The sequence below is a fragment of the Aedes albopictus genome, chromosome 2 (genome assembly GCF_035046485.1).
Source record: "Aedes albopictus strain Foshan chromosome 2, AalbF5, whole genome shotgun sequence".
NCBI classification, from domain to species: Eukaryota; Metazoa; Arthropoda; class Insecta; order Diptera; family Culicidae; genus Aedes; species Aedes albopictus.
Genome location: NC_085137.1, coordinates 230,120,380 through 230,138,004, shown reverse-complemented (window position 1 = coordinate 230,138,004; position 17,625 = coordinate 230,120,380). Strand labels below are relative to the sequence as shown.

General features: G+C 40.2%; 1 protein-coding gene across 20 annotated transcripts in view; it reads right to left on the bottom strand.

Annotated features, from left to right (window-relative positions):
• LOC109412368 (sodium/hydrogen exchanger 3) overlaps positions 1-17,625 on the bottom strand; it is a 325,551-nt gene that overhangs the window by 120,925 nt on the left and 187,001 nt on the right. For all 20 annotated transcript variants that reach the window (XM_062851305.1, XM_062851307.1, XM_062851290.1 and 17 more), the window contains exon 3: positions 8,870-9,842. In XM_062851305.1, coding sequence (XP_062707289.1) covers positions 8,870-9,400 — 531 coding nt within the window. In that variant the 5' untranslated portion in view covers positions 9,401-9,842. The remainder of the gene's footprint in view (positions 1-8,869; positions 9,843-17,625) is intronic.

The following is a 17,625-nucleotide window of genomic DNA, read 5'->3' as shown; positions in this document are numbered from 1 at the left end:
GGTAGAAAATGAAGTATAAAGTATAAAATCCATACTAAATCACTTAAGTTCGTTATATAAAGTGCGAAAGAGGATAGATGTGAGATAAAAATGACTAATTCGTGAACTCTACCCTATATATGTAACTGTAAGTATTAAAACCACAAATATACCATTACCCCAATATCCATAACAACGAATGTCATTTCTCCGAATGAACTATTACATTCGAGATTTTGGGTTTTGGTGCAAAGCAAAGGGATATTTTTTGATAAAAATGCCTTTTAAAATAAAATATGTAACATTCCTGAAACTTATAGGGTAATGGTATGTTTGTGGTTATAACATTTACAGTTATATAGGGTAGAATTCACGAATTAGTCATTTTTATCTCACTTCCAGCCTTTTTCGCACTTTATATAACGAACTTAACTGATTTAGTATGGATTTTATACTATATTTTCTACCTTAACTTTGTCCAGAATTTAGTTTATGATCATTCATAATCATTTCTGTGTCTTGCCGTTCAAATATCAAAGAAGGAATTGGAGTTGCACAAAAAATGACGATTTGAATAAAAAATCCGACTCAGACTTCATTTGGAAGGTGACCCCAAACTTTTGCACGATGCAGCATTTTTTTTTTTCCTTGTTGGGTACATTTCCACTGCGACCAATTGTTGATCTATTGTGGCGGGCCCTTATTTAATATATATGCCATATGCCAGTTTGTAATATCACTATGAGTTAAGTGATTCCACTTGCTGACTGTAGGCATTATCCCAGTAAGGTATTACAGATCGAATAAAATGTATAACCTTGCTAGGAGAAGTCATCCATACGTCTGATGGTTGTATTACGCTCTTATCAAAATATATGCACCTCTTATGGAAAAGTGCATCACAGTTACACAATGAATGCTCCGAATCTTCCTTGCAACTTCTACAGAATCGACAAGTGTCATCTTCCAATATTCCTAGTAGTTTTAAAAAGTATTTGCTTGAGCAGTGACCTGTTACTAAACCACAAAAAGTATTCAGATCTTTTTTAGACAAACTCAGAAGGTTTCGAGTAATGTTTTTGTTTGGAGATATAAATCTTTTAGATTGTCGTGCTATTACCGTGTTTTTCCAAACTTCTTCTATCATATTCTTTTCCCAGTTTTTCAGTTCCAGTTTGAGGGTACATTCTGAGGCCCCACAAAATGGTTCTGGACCTAGGAAAGGTTTTGAAGATCCAAGTCTTGCTAACAAATCCGCCTTTTCGTTTCCTTGAATCCCACAGTGCCCAGGTACCCAGAATAGATTAACTGTGCTTTTTTTAGCCACCTCGTGTAGTGATTGAATGCATTCCCAAACTAATTTTGAAGTGCATGTGAAAGATTTCAACGCCTCAAGAGCAGCCTGGCTGTCCGAGAAGATACATATATTTGCATGCTTATAGTTACGTCGTAAACAAATTGAAGTACATTCAATTATTGCCTGTATTTCTGCTTGAAATACAGTTGGCCATTTACCCATAGATATAGATATGTTAATTCCAGGGCCAGTGACACCAGCTCCAACCCTGTCATTTATTTTTGAGCCATCTGTGAAAAAAACCACTGAGCCTGGCCGTATATTAGGCCCCCCTGATTCCCACTCAGTGCGACTTGGAAATGTTACATTGAATAATCGTTCAAAGTTATACTGCCTGTTCATCCAATCTTCATGATTAATTAAAGAATTGATTTTAAAATCTTTCAGAACACTGAGATGACCCCTAAGGTCTCCAGAAAATAGATCTCTGGTTCTTCTCAACCTTAGAGCGGTTTTCTCAGCTTCTAATTGAACAAACAAATGTAGTGGTAGCATATTTAGTATTGCATCTAACGCCTTTGAAGGCGTACTACGTATAGCTCCAGTAATGGAAATAGTAGCAAGTCTTTGCAGTTTCTCCAACCTCTGTTGAATATACTTTACAGGGTGCGGCAGGAAAAAATGCGAAAAGTTCAAGGCTCTATTACACGCTAAATATTGGATATATATGACTATTTTTTCATTACAGTGTATCAGTCAATGTCTATATTCTAGCTGTCCAAAATAAAAATTAACATATTTGAAGTTTAACATGTGATAATGTAAGCCTTATAAGCGGGTATCAATAAACTGCGCGCCCAATGGTCATTAAACAAATTAACTATAACAGTAAAACAATTAGCTTAAATTCGATGAACAACCAGACCACACTGATCCAGAGACATGTTGTTTCACATACTAGATGAAATAAGTACATATATTTGATGATATTGTAGAGAAAATTAAAAATTTTGTTTTATCAGATACGAAATTTAGCGACCTGTGTACTTTTCTGCGGTTTGAAAATTTTGATTGTCTACAGATTCAGGCACCGCCCTGTAAAGGTTAGTGACCAAAATGGGAAAATTTTTAATTAACTTTTCAGAAAATTAGCCTATTAGAGATCATGGAACGTTGAAATATAGATTGGTTAACGACAAATGGACGAAAATGAGGTTTGAAGTTGAAAAACACTTTCGCATTTTTTCCTGCCGCATACTGTACTTTGGTTCTTGGCCACCAAACTAAAGCAGCATACTAAGGGGTGACCCCAAACTTTTGCACGGTGACTTGTAAACCTAACTCCATCATTCCGCTAAAATCTAATGGATGGCTCTCAAAGAAATAGGGTTCTAATGCAACTTTAATTTTAAAATTTGGTCGACCCAATTTTGAATTACACGGAAAACAATTTTCCGTACGGATTTAGGAAAAACATGTAAGTTAAGGTAAACTTTTTATACTAAAAATTTCATATTAAATTTGTGAAAAGTACCTACGAATCAAATCTAACTCTTTATCTTTCGATAGAGCCTAAGAACGAGTGGATTGAATGAGAGATGACTGAGATGTGACCGAAAAACACTTCCATGTTTTTGAGGGGGTGACCCCAAACTTTTGCACGGGAGTGTACTTACTTGCTAGAAGTAAGTCATCATGTAAGTCACAGTAACTCCAGCGCAACAATAACCTACGCCACTATGACTCTTCTGTGACGAGTGTGTTACTTGGGCAATTAATATGCTTCCCCCAAGTGTCTTTGTTGAAACAAACAATTTTCATTGCATCAGTGTCTGCTAACGAATAGTTTTTTTTTATAATCTGTTACTGTTTAACTACTAAATTACACTAAGTTCATGAAAAATGAGTTTCAATATCATATGAATAAATCGTTTTTCTCGTAACTGTGTTTCGTAACGATATACAATCTCAAACATGCATGTTTGGCATGATTACAAGATACAATATCAAGTTCAAAATCACTATATAAGCCCAATATACTATCTCTGAGTTGGATTTCAAAAACAAAACTTTTATTAAAGTGCTCCTTTTTAAGTAAATATACGATTTATTAAAAGTAGGCTTTAAATTCCTTAAGTTATACGTGGTTAAGAGAATATTAATCCTAAAATAGCTAATTCAAAAAGAACATAACTTGTAACAATTTGGACAACATATTCGAAATCAGGACCCCAAAATTTAGTAAGTAAGGGTATTTTAAACACAAACGAACATTGTTCACTTAGGTGACCAATGTTACCCTAAAGGAACAAAATCAAAAATTAGATTAAAAAGCCTATTTGAACATGTTTGAAAGTTTCACAATACTTTTTCAAGCAGCTTGACACATACTCAGACGGTCAGTACTTGTTTTTTTAAATATAAAACACGTAACGTTATCAGCAAGAGAATTGATCAAGAAAGATCGAAAATGTTGATCAATGTTTCCCCGGATCACGAACGAAGCATCGTAGACACATGTTTTTGAGTAATCATGAGCAAATTTTCTCAGCAATTGAAAAAAAAAAAAACAAAATGAAAAATGTTTTACTCAAAATTTTCCACTGATGAGGAAGTCGAAAAAACTAATAAGGAAGTCCGAAAAAATACTCAAAAAAATATTTTTGGAAGGGAACTACATAAGCTATATTCTGTGAAATTTTCAAGATGTGGTTTGCTATATCAGCCGTTTTCTTTGAAAAATTATAACTTAAGAACGAAGCATCGTAAACACAATGTTTTTTTTTTGTGTGAAATCCTCAGCAATAGAAAAAAAATACAAAATTAAAATTGTTTTCCACGAAATTTTCCACTGGGAAAATCGGTTGAAAAAGTCAGAAAAAAAATATATAAGAAGTTCGGAAATGTTAAAAAAAAAAAAAATTGGAAGAGAATTACATAAGCTGTGAAATTTTCAAGTTCGTTCCTGAGTATTGATCAATATTGTGAAAATTGTTCAGTTGTTGGTTCATTTTAGACCATTTGCACATGCTTCATTCTTGAGTTATGATTTTTTAAACAAACGGCTCTTATAGCACATGGACAATTTCAACACAATTACAGCTTATGTGAAATCCGTTAAAATTTTTTTTTTGGGATTTTTTCCGGACTTCTTAAATAGATTTTCTGACTTTTCCAACCGATTTTCCTAATCAGTAGAAATCATTTTTCATTTGTTCTGTTTCCATGGACTCTTCCAGGTTGATAAAGTGGTGAACAGTAGCAACTCGACACTCGATCTCGTTCTTGTTTATGACGCAGTTTTGCAGAATATTTCGCTTTCCGAAGCCGGTGTAGCGCTGACAGCGCTTGACAATCATCATCTATCGATTGAGGTCCAAGTCTCTTGTCCTGTACCGATTACATGTGATACGTTACTCGACTATACTGGGTACAACTTTCGAAAAGCTGATTTTGAGTCTTTCAATGCAGAACTGATGCAAATCAACTGGAGTCAGCTCGAGTTAATGTTGACGAGGCTGTTGGATTCTTCACTAACTCCTTGCTGCAAGCAGTTACGACACACGTCCCGCCGCGCTGCGACGGCCGTCCAGCAAACCGCCTTGATCCAATGGTCGACTTCGTCTGCTGAAACGCCGCCGATCTTCTACTTTGCGTTACTATTGTAATCATCGATCGCAACAAGCTAAATTAGATTTGAACAGGACAACTCGAGAATACAGGAGCTTCAACGCGTTTTTGTATTCTCGCTATAAGTTTCGAACAGAGCAGAGCCTCCGAACCAATCCAAAACGTTTTTGGTCATTCGTAAACTCCAAAAGAAATGAAGACGGCCTACCAACATCGATGCACCTTGATGAGGTAACAGCCAACTGTGCCGCCGATAGATGTAAACTTTTTGATGCACAGTTCAAGCACGCCTTCAACGATTTTGTAGCTGGGTCTGCGCAGGTTGAGCTTGCCTTACAAGATACTTCATGTGACGAATTCAGCTACGACATGTTTGTGGTTTCAGAGCAGGATGTAGCAGGAGCAGTATCAAAGCTGAAGTCTTCATACAGCCCAGGACCAGATGGAATCCTAGCAGCCCTTTTGAAATGTTCAGCTTTGCAAATACCACTGACAATTCTATTCAATCGCTCTCTAAGGCAGTGTGTATTCCCGAGCAGTTGGAAAAGATCTTATCTTTTTCCAATTTTCAAAAAAGGTGATAAGCGTGGTGTGAGTAATTACCGTGGCATTACTTCACTATGCGTGTGCTCGAAGGCTTTTGAAATCATCATCAACGACTCCCTGCTCAATAGCTGCAAACATTACATCTCTACAGATCAGCATGGATTCTTCCCTAAAAGATCCGTCGTCACCAGCCTTGTCGATTTTTCAACTGAATGCATACATGCACCTTTAAGGTGCCATTAGACTATTTGTCGTTATGACAAATGTTTGTCATTGTAGTCCGACATTCATCCAAGGTTGCCATGGTTCACGTTGTGTTGGCCTTTTGTCGGGCTTGTTTGGCCAAATATTTGTCATGTCTAATGGGACCTTAAGCAGGTGGATGCAGTTTATCTGGATTTGAAAGCATCATTTGACCGCGTAGATCATCGAATCCTACTCCATAAACTTGCAAAATGTGGTGTAACAGCTGGCTTTATTGACCTTATACCTTACCAGACGATCACTGTGTGTGATGATCGGCACGTACGAATCGAGGCCGTTCACAAATCTATCCGGAGTGCCACAAGGGAGCAACCTTAGACCACTACTGTTTTCGCTTTTCGTCAACGATGCATCTTTCATTCTTCCTCCAAGGACCAGACTCCTTTATGCCGATGACAGTGTGCAGGTGTTACTAAATACCTACGAATCGTGGTGCTCAAGAAACTGTTTGACGTTGAGTGTCGAGAAGTGCCATGTTACATCGTTCAGTAAGAAGCGACATCCAATTCGTTTTCCATATACACTGTGCGGAGCCACACTAGAACGAATGCAATGTGTCCGTGATCTGGGTGTTCTGCTAGACAAAGAGCTTACATTCAACGTGCATTATAACGACATCGTCTCGCGAGCAAACAAACAGCTTGGGTGATCTGGTACGTTCCATTCTGGAATTTGCTGCTGTGGTATGGTATCTATTTCACATAAGCTGGATCACTCGAATTGAATCCGTGCAGAAGAAATTCGTGCGATATACCCTGAGAAATCTTCCCTGGCGTGATCCGGAAAACCTGCCTCCATATGCGGAACGCTGTCGTTTATTGGGGATCGATACTCTGGAGGACCGGCGTTATGCGTCGCAAGCCACTTTTGCTGCAAAATTGCTCAAAGGTAAAATCGATTCGCATAACATATTGGCAAACATCGATATCTACGCTCCTGTGCGGCCGCTGCGTAACAGGCGTTTCGTTAGTCTCGGTAGCTCAAATACTTCATACGGGCAGCATGATCCGACTAGACACATGACAATGAAATTCAGCCAAGTTTTTCCTAACTTCGACTTCAATATACAAACTTCGACGCTGCGTAACCGTTTTATAGAATATTTTAGACGTAATAAACTTTGTGCTGTTTATGTTTTAAGTACCGTGATTTCGGGTGAAATTGATCGATGTGAGGACAATTTTTATTTGTCAAAAATAAAGCTTCGAACTTAAAATAATTTGTAGAAAATGACCATCATCTGGCTCAAGGGTTATTGAATTTACAACTAATTAGTCACATATTTCTGTATTCAATTTAATATTTTCTGAAACTTGGCGAATTTCAAGGACACTTTTAAATTTTTGTTACCGTAGCTGTATCGCACATGGAATTAATATTCGAATGAATGCTTATAGCTGGCAAGTGTTTGCTAAACCCGATTTCGTCATCAAAAGTTCTATAAATATTGATATTCATGCATAAAATTGTACTTTTGCTCAAATAATGACTTGATTAGTATGAAATTGCATACTTTTAGGCGTTTTCTTTAGATTTACTAAACTTTTAACTTATATAATTAAGAATTTACTAAACTTGTAGAAATTTTACAAAGCTTTTCATATTCTGGAATGGTTAATTCAGATGGAAAATTGATTTTCAGCACTTACAAAGACTTTTCACTGACTGATCAATTTCACCCGAAACTAAAATTTCTGATTTATTTATTTTAAATGATAATTATTGCAATAAAATGATTTGCAGTAAAAGTTTTAATCTCGTTGAGTTATGAAACCTGTGGTCCCACTTGTTTTAAAGCATTGAGTTTGACCATATCGATAACTATTCAAAAAATAGATGTCAAAAACTGTGAAAAGTGATCAATTTCACCCGAAATCGTGGTATGTTTTTAAGTTTATATTTATTAAGACAATTTATGTCAGATGGATCAAATCAAATGGGTCTCCAGTTAGCCTAGTGGTTAAGGCTATGGATCGCCAATCCGGAGACGGCGGGTTTGATTCCCGTTCCGGTCGGGAAAATTTTTTCGACTCCCTGGGCATAGTGTATCATTGTGCTTGCCTCACAATATACAAATTCATGCAATGGCTGGCAAAGAAAGCCCTCAAATTAATAACTGTGGAAGTGCTTAAAGAACACTAAGTTGGAGAGAGGCAGGTCAAGTTCCAGTTCCAAAGAAGAAGAAGGATCAAATCAAATATAGAAAAAATATTAATAAATAAATTTTGTATTTTTTTTAATTGCTGAAAAAATTTGCTTATAATTTCACAAAAAAATGTGTCTACGATGCATCGTTCTTGAGTAATGTTTTTTTTTTTCAAAGTAGGTGGTATTTTTGTTCTCCATTTTTCCAACCTATATTCCTCAACAGGTGAAAATTTTGTGGAGAACAACTTTCATTTTGTATTTTTTTGTTTTCAATTGCTGAGAAAATATGCTTATGATTTCACAAAATATATCTACGATGCTTCGTTCTTGAGTTGTGATTTTTTAAAGTAAGTGGTATCTGTGGAAAATGTTTGTTTTCCACTGGAGTTTTCCGGAAATTTAGGCGATCCTGATTGTTTTCAATTTAGTTTTTGTTCGTATATATATGAACCCTAGCTGTGAAAGAAATCATGAAATTCTGAGAACCTTCGTACCGATTTGTACGACAATTAAAAAAAACATTAACAGAACAGCCAAAAATATAAAAATTTTGCTAGCCAAGGAAGGAAAAAATCAAAAATGCATAAACTGTTCACCGTTTAAAGGCGGGGTTGGGTACTAGAGGGATAAGCCTTCCTCAGTATGGTTATAGTTGTTCCTTACGATGGTCCGAAAAGTGAGAAGATATAAAATCAAAACGCTTGAAATTGCTGAGGCCAGAAAGACAATAGCCTAAGGGTCATTTTTCAAACGTAAAATCGTTTTTTATGTGAATTTCAACCTCAAATGGGGAACAGAAAATACAAATAACTTGTGCAGCTATTCTAATTATGCCCTCATTATTGCTTTAAGTAATGCTTTCATTAGAGTTAACATTTTTAATTTCATTGAAGCTCACAAAAGGTTCTACATTGTGTTGAATCCAATCTGTTTGATTCACAGTAGTCCTAAATAAGAACTGTACGCAGTGAACTTCACTCGTTAAAAAAAAAGAGGTGAACTTACCGCAGAAACCGCATCTGTGCCATCTGCCGTCACAACACCATTTTTGGGCCTAGCTAACACAAAACCACCGTGGTTGGCCAAAAGGACACTCAACACAATCGCCCACGTGCACCATTTCACTAGATTCGCACTAAACCGATTACCATGACTACTGCTGCTGCTGCTCGTCAGGTTAAACCGCCAAACACCCATCACTATTGCCTTAACTAACAGGAAAACTCGCGCAACCAAATCACAACTGAACCGCACTACCGATTTACCCGCACTGTCGGCGTCTTGACCACTGGAATCCCTGCAGACGTTCCGACAGCTTCGTGAACTCAAAGGATCTTCATCAACGCAACGGCTACTACTTTCACTACTCACAGACTCTAGGAGAAATGCAATTACTTCACTAGCAGGCGATTGATTAGCACCATTCAACAGTTGTTCTTCTACCACTTCTTCGGCATCTTCCTCTTCTTTCTTCTGGGAGATCCTACAGGCGCGGCGGGACAGATTCACCTCCTGCTGTAGGGAGTGTGCCACCATGTCGTATGTTGGCGGCAGGATGATGTGTCGTGACCAAGGTTCACCGTCTGGCGTTTGGCATACAATTGCTGTTTCGTTCGAAGTGGCTATTGACCGGTTGATCCGGATATTGTGCAGCTGCTTCGAATGGAGTGTACACCGACTGCGTCGTCGATGTTTTTCTGACTATTGATGCTTACTAATGGATTCCAGGAAGTGTTTGTACACGTGCTTGCTGATGCTGGTTCTCATCGATGAAACATCCCAGAATTGACAAAGTTTGGCTCAGTTTGTGAGGGTAACTGTATGTGCGTCGATGCGTATGTGTGTGTATGTGCTTAAGTTGCTGCAATGCGACCACTTCCGTGGTCGTTTGTGGAATGATTGGGGGTGTTGTTCGTTCTATCCACACCTCACGCAGCGGAGAGTTGGGACCGCTCGAACGACGGTACTTGTGTTCTCTCTGGAAAGATAAGGAAATGGAAAGCTTATTATTGCAGGCTGCTATGTGATGGAAGAAACGTTTTTTTAGAAGTAAATTAAAATGTCTATCATATAATTTGTCCCTCCCCCAATGACGTGCGGGCCATGTGGATATTGATTGATGAAGTTTATTGACGAACAGTATTGGGCAAGCGAAGAGTTTTAATTTCGGTTGTCACGGAGCAATCCATCTTGGTCTGTCATAATATTGAGCATATAAATTGAGCAACTGATACTTCTCCAATTTAGATAGCTGTATTGAAACCAATTTTATATACGATTTGCTAAAGATACGCATTGTATTAGTGCTACTGTTAATTGAACCCTAATGGAAATTGAAAGCAATTCCTTGGAAAGTATGAAAAACACATAAGAGTCTTGAAACTGGAGTCTGTGCGGTTTAGATTTGTTGTGAGCAAGCGGCAGCTACAGGATTGCAATCTGATTTTGATTTTACACTTAGGCCTAGTTTTCATTTCTACGCAACTGCGTACTGCGATCGAAGAATATGCGGTACCGTAGGCTTCGAGCGTAATGTCGTCGGCAAATCCGATAATCTTCACTCACTCCCGCTGTGTACTCTAACCTCAACACCTCGTCGCACATGACATTCCATACACCGGACCCAGGATGGAACCTTGCGGGACTCCTGAGGTTATGTGAAAGCACTTCCGAACCACCTCCGTGTCAGTATCTTCCGAGAATCTTGTACAGGTACCCGGTATCCCCAGACGCAAGAGCGCATTGGCAATAGCAGACCAGCTGGCGTTATTAAACGCATTCCTTACGTCCAGAGTCATTACCGCACAGAAACGAATCCCCCTTCTCTTAAGCCTTCAGTACACACTTGGCCAAGTGTGCAAATTTTTCCGCACGCATCAACCAACATCAAAGCAAACGCTTGAAATTTCTGATGTTTTGTCAATGTTGCGACCGCTGTTGGTCTGTTGGATTATGCGTGCGGGAAAATTTGCACACTTGGCAAAGCGTGTACTCAAGGTTTTAGGCTCGAGTGCTTTCTCTGCGGTTTTTGTAACCGACAAGATAGCGTCTACGGTGGACATCCCCTTCCGGAAGCTGTACTGGTTACTCGGAAGACCATTTTCGCCCTCGGTGAACCTCAACATTCTATTGAGGATGATCTTTTCGAGCACCTTCCCCGCCGTGTCAATCAAGCATATTGGTCTATATGCCGAGGGGTCTTCTGGTGGTTTCCCCGCCTTTGGCAATAGTACCAGGCTCTGCCTCTTCCAAGCTTCTGGGAAAACTCCCTCGTCCAGGCATTTCTGCATAGCAGACCTGAACATCTCGCGAGCCTCTGCAATAGCAACTTTAAAGGCCAGGTTCGGAACTCCGTCCGGACCTGGGGCCTTACCTACGCTACGGGACTTTGTTATCCCCGCAAGTTCCACATCGGTGACCCTCTCCTCATCGCCAGCCCCAGTCCCCGGCTGTCCTACGGCCATGTGCGATTGAATTTGGCGCACTTGTAAATAATAGATTGTAGATTGAATAGACGACTACTTCAATAGCGGAAAATTTACTTGAATAGGACGTGATTCAATCACTTTCAGTTAGAGTCGGCTGGTAAACAGAAGTGAGCTTCGGCGGCCTACTCCCAGTTTTTAATTGTTATATTGGATTTTGTCACCAGGGGCAGACACTATGTTTCCTGTATTTTGTCTTTGTTGTAAAAAAGCGTCCAAAACTCCAAACGGCACTTTTTATTTTGGGCTCTAAGCCTAGTGCTCGTCCGCCAGTTACTGGTAGTTAAACGGACTCAAGGAGAATACTTCCAGCCTACTTGCGTGCAGTTAAGGCTCGATCAGGTAGAGTACCGGGTCGCGGACACCCCTCCGCACCTATAATCCGGCGAACATTCAGGACAGCAAACCAACGTCGACGATTGGCCAGGAGAAACCACCGTCGACGAACAAATCCTGCGCAGCTACGTTCATCACACACTTGACGAGCATTTTGTTATAGACAATATACGTTGAAATGAATTCAATCAAGAAATCAATTGTTTCAGGTTTTCTTTGTTTATATTATTTTTTTTTGTTTCTTAAATTTACGTTTTCCATTCAATAAATTTACTTCAATCAATTTTACTTGTTTGTTTGTTAATTTAATTTTCAAAGTTCCGTTTTGCGTGCATTTTTCTGTTATTGAATCAGTTTCTATACTCAAAGAATTTACGTTAAGGAATACTTTCAGCCAGCGGCCGTTCGAGGAAGCCCTTGAAAGTAGAGTCGTCAAAATGGTCGGGCAAACTTTAAAATGATTCGGTGGTCTCTCATTCGCAAGAGTGGCGCAAAAGCCACCGAGTTTTGAAACTTTTCGAGCATATTCAGCGAACGGTTACAAGGACAAGGACTTGGATCATGACGCATAAAAAGCCCTTCGATGATCCCCTCCAACATCTCTGGAGATTGCTCTATAGGAGCATTGGCACTCTGACAGAGACCTTCGAAGCACGCCTTTTTGCTTGCTCTTCAACGCGCTTTTGCAGCAGCGAACACCACCCACCATCCGTTTCGTTCTTCCTCTAATCGTGCTCGCTGTATCCGCCGCCTAGCCCGTAGGCAGGCGCGGCGCAGGTCCGCAATCGCGTCGGTCCACCAGTAAGCCGGTGGCCTCCCATTTCTAGGGTGGACTCGCCTAGGTAGGGTCGCATCACATGCACTTGAGAGCACCGTTAAACCAAGCTCTTCACCGTCTAAACCAAGTAAGTTTGGCTCACGGCGGAGCGCCTCCCTAAACCCCTTCGTCGAAGTATGATGGCTTCCACCTGCGAGAGCTTGGCCTTGGCCTAGCCGCCTCTTCTTCTACTCGCTGCCTGCTGTTGTTGTAGTCGATACTGTAGCGAACCGCCAGGTGATCACTGTGTGTGTAGCTCACTACTTGTTCGGATTCTAGTTCGGACTACTTGTTAGGCCAGGAGTACAAAAAGTCACGACAATAATTGGCTCCGCTCCGTTTCGACTATAGGTACTCTTGGTACCGAAATTAGCCAAGTCGACATCTAAGATGGCCACCCGAGCAGAGTCTAACAACAAAATGATAGCAAATCGAAAACTCGATTTGTATTCAGCAGCAAATTGATATCACATTTTGATATCAGATTGTCTTGACTAGATCTGATTACAAATTTAGATTTCGTTTTGCTGTCACTTCAAACTATTATAAAAAATAAGGTGTTAAGGTATTTCAAAACTTCTTAGCCAACCTTGTATAATAACTCTAAGAATATACTATTAGTGTAATTATCTTATGGCATTTAGAATTCCATATCAATCGAAAAACCCCTATATTTAACGATTTTTCCATTTTTTCTTACTGAAAACAAAAACAGTTATCAATTTGCTATCACTGATAGCAGGATTTGTTTTCAAGTTGCTGTTACGGGAACATTTTTCTGCTCTCATTTTTGATGTTTTAACCGTTAAAACGACCAAAACGACAACAACCTGAGTTATCATAATTTGCAATATCACAACATCAAAATTTGTTTTCAATTTGCTGTCAGACTTTGCTCGGGCAGTGTCTCTAGCAGGATCTTTCCCCGCTGGTTCGTGAAACGGCTTCCCCATTCCACGGCCCAGGCGTTAAAGTCACCCGCTATTACCACCGGTCTTCGCCCTGTTAGCACGGTCGTTATGCGGTCTAGCATTTGCGTGAACAGCTCGATCGGCCACCGCGGAAGCGCATAACAGCTACAGAAGAAGACCCCGTTTACTTTGGCGACCACGAAGCCCTCATAGGTAGTAGACACCAACTCCTGGACGGGATATTTACCCGTCCTCCATATCTCCGCCATTTTTCTAGACCCATCCGCGACCCAGTTGCCGTTGCCGGCGGGTGCCACTATGATCCCAGACAACCAGTAATCATATAAGATGTTGAATAAGATGATAAAATGGAGGCCATATGCGATCTTGTCTCCATTAAGGCGCATGTAAAATGTACGCATATCGCCTCCACTTTAATATCTTATACGATCACTGGTTGACTGGGATGGCAATATCCGTATCCCACTCAGAAACCGCCTGACAAAGCAGTTGCTGAGCCGCGTCACAGTGGTTCAGGTTCAGCTGCGTTACCTGCACTGTGATTGAAGGCCGGGCACCTTGGACCACCCGTCGGATGTCTGTTGTTCACAGATTTCCCGGTACAGATCATACAGATGGGTGGACTCGTGCAGCTTTGGGCCTCATGACCTTCTGCGCCTTCAGGGTCTCCAGTTTATGGTTAAGGCTATGGATCGCCAATTCGGAGACGGCGGGTTCGATTCCCGTTCCAGTCGGGAAAATTTTCCGCCACAGGTAGCTGAACCAAAGCTATCTATTTCCCTACTGGCCTCTTCCGTAGCCTAACGGCTGCGGCGACCACCTGCACATCGCACTGTTACCGCAGTGCCGTGACGAGCTCTTCGACTTCGGTGATCTCGTCAATGCCTTTGACCTTCGCCTCATGTGTGAGGGCCCTCACCTTTACTCCCTCACCAAGGACCTCTTCTGCCAGCCTCTTGTAGGCGGCGACCTTGTGATCATTCTCGCACTTCAGATCCAGGATCATTTCGCCCGTACGATTACGTCTAAAACTGCGTACGTCGGCTCCCAGACACTCAAACTCAAACTTCTCATCGCCTTCAAGACGTCCGAGTACTTGGACTGTTCCGTCTTGATGACGAGCGCGTCGCCTTTCTCGCGCATGGCACGTACCTTCCTGTGCCTTAACTTGGCGTCCTGCACTTTTAATTAACACCTATATGGTTCCGCATTTTGCGTTTGACCCGATGTTTGACAATCTTGCGTGTCATGCCTCGAGCCCCAAAATGTTTTGATAAAACTGCTTGTTTGCAACCTTGCTATTCCCAAATTTTGGTGGGATTATACTGCCAAGTTTATTCCGTCTTCGTATGAAGATCAAACCTATCAATTTGACCTCTTTCTTCTGAAATGATTAGAACGCTTTGTCGAGCATCACACCCGTGATGTTTTTCTAGCAAACTTGCCTCTCCATGGGAACCAATATGCTTACCAAAATGGAAAGTCCACAGTGATTTGTCTACACAATGTTGTTTACGATATCGGAAAAGCATTCATTCAAAAACAATTTTGTTTGGGTGTTTTCTCGGATTTCCAGGATACTTTTGAACACGTACCTTTCGATTCCATATTGGAAGCCGCATGGATTGTCCTATTTATCTTTCAATAATTTCCAATTGGATTTACCAAATGTTCAAAAACGAACATCTCTTACGGCATTACGTCAAGCAGCGATTAGCAAATTGAGTGTTTGTGGATGCCCCCATGCGACAGTCTTGCCATGACTTTTGAGGAATCTCGTAGCAGAAACGTAATTGAGATAACTCAATGTGGCTTTCCTGCTTATGATTTTGTCCATCACAAGCCTCAACAGGCTGCTTCATTTGTATCTCTTAGCTGAGAATCCGACTGTGAAACTTTGAATCATTTGATATGTAACTACCCAGTTTTTACGCAATTGCGTTTCCGAGTACTCGGTAAACACTTGATTAAGTGAAACTGACCTAAGAAGCCTGAATCTTCAGGATGTTCTGTTGTTCTGAACCCGTTGTGGCAAGTAGCTATAGGCTTAAGGTCTGAGGTCAAGCTCGTCCGTTGAAAATTTGAAATTACCACGTGCTGCCGTTGAAAAAGCACGTTTTAGCTCTCTCGGAGAGGCAGCTTGTCTCACTCGTTCGGGGTTGGCAGTGTGGCCAGGATTATTTTGAAATGAGTTTATGGTTCAGTATAGCCAAAGTTGTACAAGATGGTTTTGTATCAACATTCTGGTTTTCATTTTGTCCTCAGTGACAAAAGTTATAACATGGATATGGTAGAAGATTTGCAGAGAAAGAAAATAATGTAAACAAATATAATAATGAAAGATGTGAACATAACTGACTCAGTAAAAGGTCGGGTATTCATCAAGAATATACTGATGGTGTCTGAGCTCATTTCTTGGTCAGTACATAAACTTTACATAAATTATCGTTGTTATCCAAGGCTATGGGTATCTTAGCATGCATATACGATATAAGAATGCGAAAATGATTCATTGATCATAGAAACCACTTAGCTATTTGCTTTACAATTACAAGCTAAGTAGCAGGTTGAGTCCAAAAAACGGGAGTTACGAAGAAGTAGAATAAGTGTATTGTATTGATACAGCAATAAAATGCATGGCGAATTATATATAACAAGCAGAGTTACTTCTTATTATGCTTGACGTCGGAGAAGATTTCCACTATTGTTTCATCGAGCATTTCATTGTGTTTACATTTATATTAAAACTAAATACTATCACAGCATGGAATCATAAATGGTTAGACTTATCAAACCTCTTGTATCTAAAGGTAGGATCTCAAATCATTATTGGCAACCACAAAAACGGTGATCCACACCGACCTCAATTCCCTCATTCCAGTCGATACCAACAAAGCAGAAGAGAAAAAAAACTCTCCCGGCTGAAGGCTGTGGATGGATGCCCGCAGATGGGAGAACAATAGAGCACGGTATAAACAAACGCCGTCCTGGCAGGGCAGGTGCGTTTGGTAGCTGCGAAATAGTTGCTATGAAAATGATTTCGTGCAGTTCGAGCAAGTTGCTCGAATACTCAATCAATGATTTTATGTAGCAGCAAATGCATGATTTGCATTCATTGCATTGCATTGATTGCAATTCAAGGTTTGCATGGAAAACTAAGAGAAAATAAACTAAATCTTCTCAAAACTTAAACAAAACAGAAACATTTTATAGATTCAAATTTATTTAACATATTTCATTCAAACATACAGAGAAAATAAAACTGCTCGAAACTCTAGTCGGCTGTAAGCGTCGACTCTTAGGAGAGCTACGAATTTCATAGGAATCATATATGGTATACCCGATGATTTTGGGTGGATCGGTGAATATTTTTTTATCATCCGGAAATTCATCTAGAAATTCAATGGATTTCCTTCGAGAATTTCTCTAGGAATTCCTCTTGAAGTACCTCCAGAAATTTCTCTAGGAGGTCCTCCACGAATTCCTCAAGGTGTCCTTCAAGGCAGTCTTTCAAGGCAGTATTCAGGAGATTTCTTGAGAAGTTCCTCCCGGAAATCCTCAAGGTGTTCCTCCAAAAAATCCTCTATGAGTACATCTACGAGTTCCTCTGGAAATACCTTGGGAAGTGTCTACAGAAATACCTTTTGGAGCCCAACCAAGAAATTCCAGAAAATTTCTAGAAGTTCAAAAGATTTTTTTTACGAGCTTCTCCAGGATATTCTTTAGGAGTTCCTCCGAGAATTCTTCCCAAAGTTCCTCGCAAATCTCCTGTAGAAAATCCTCAAGGAATCCCTCTAGGAGATTGTCTAGGAGTTTCTTCTAGAAGTTCTTCTAGAAGTAGGATTTTTACTATAAGTTCCTCCGGGAATTCCTCGAGGACTGCCAAAGGAAACTCTTTGGAGTTTCTCTAGGGATTTCACTAGAAGTTACTTCGTGAAATCCTTTTCGAGTGTCTCCAGGAATTCTTCTTGAATTCTTCCGGAAATTCCTCTAGAAGTTCTTCCAGAAATTGCTTTTCGAGTGCTTATGAGATTTCTTTGTAGGAGTTCCTCAGATAATGCCTCGGGATTTCTCTAGTCGGTCCTCCGCGAGTTCCTCTAGGAGTTTCAATTGCATTTTTTTTTCTAGGAGTTTCTCTAGGAATTCCCCAAAGAGCTCTCTTGAGATTGCCTCCCTCCATAAGTTTCTCTA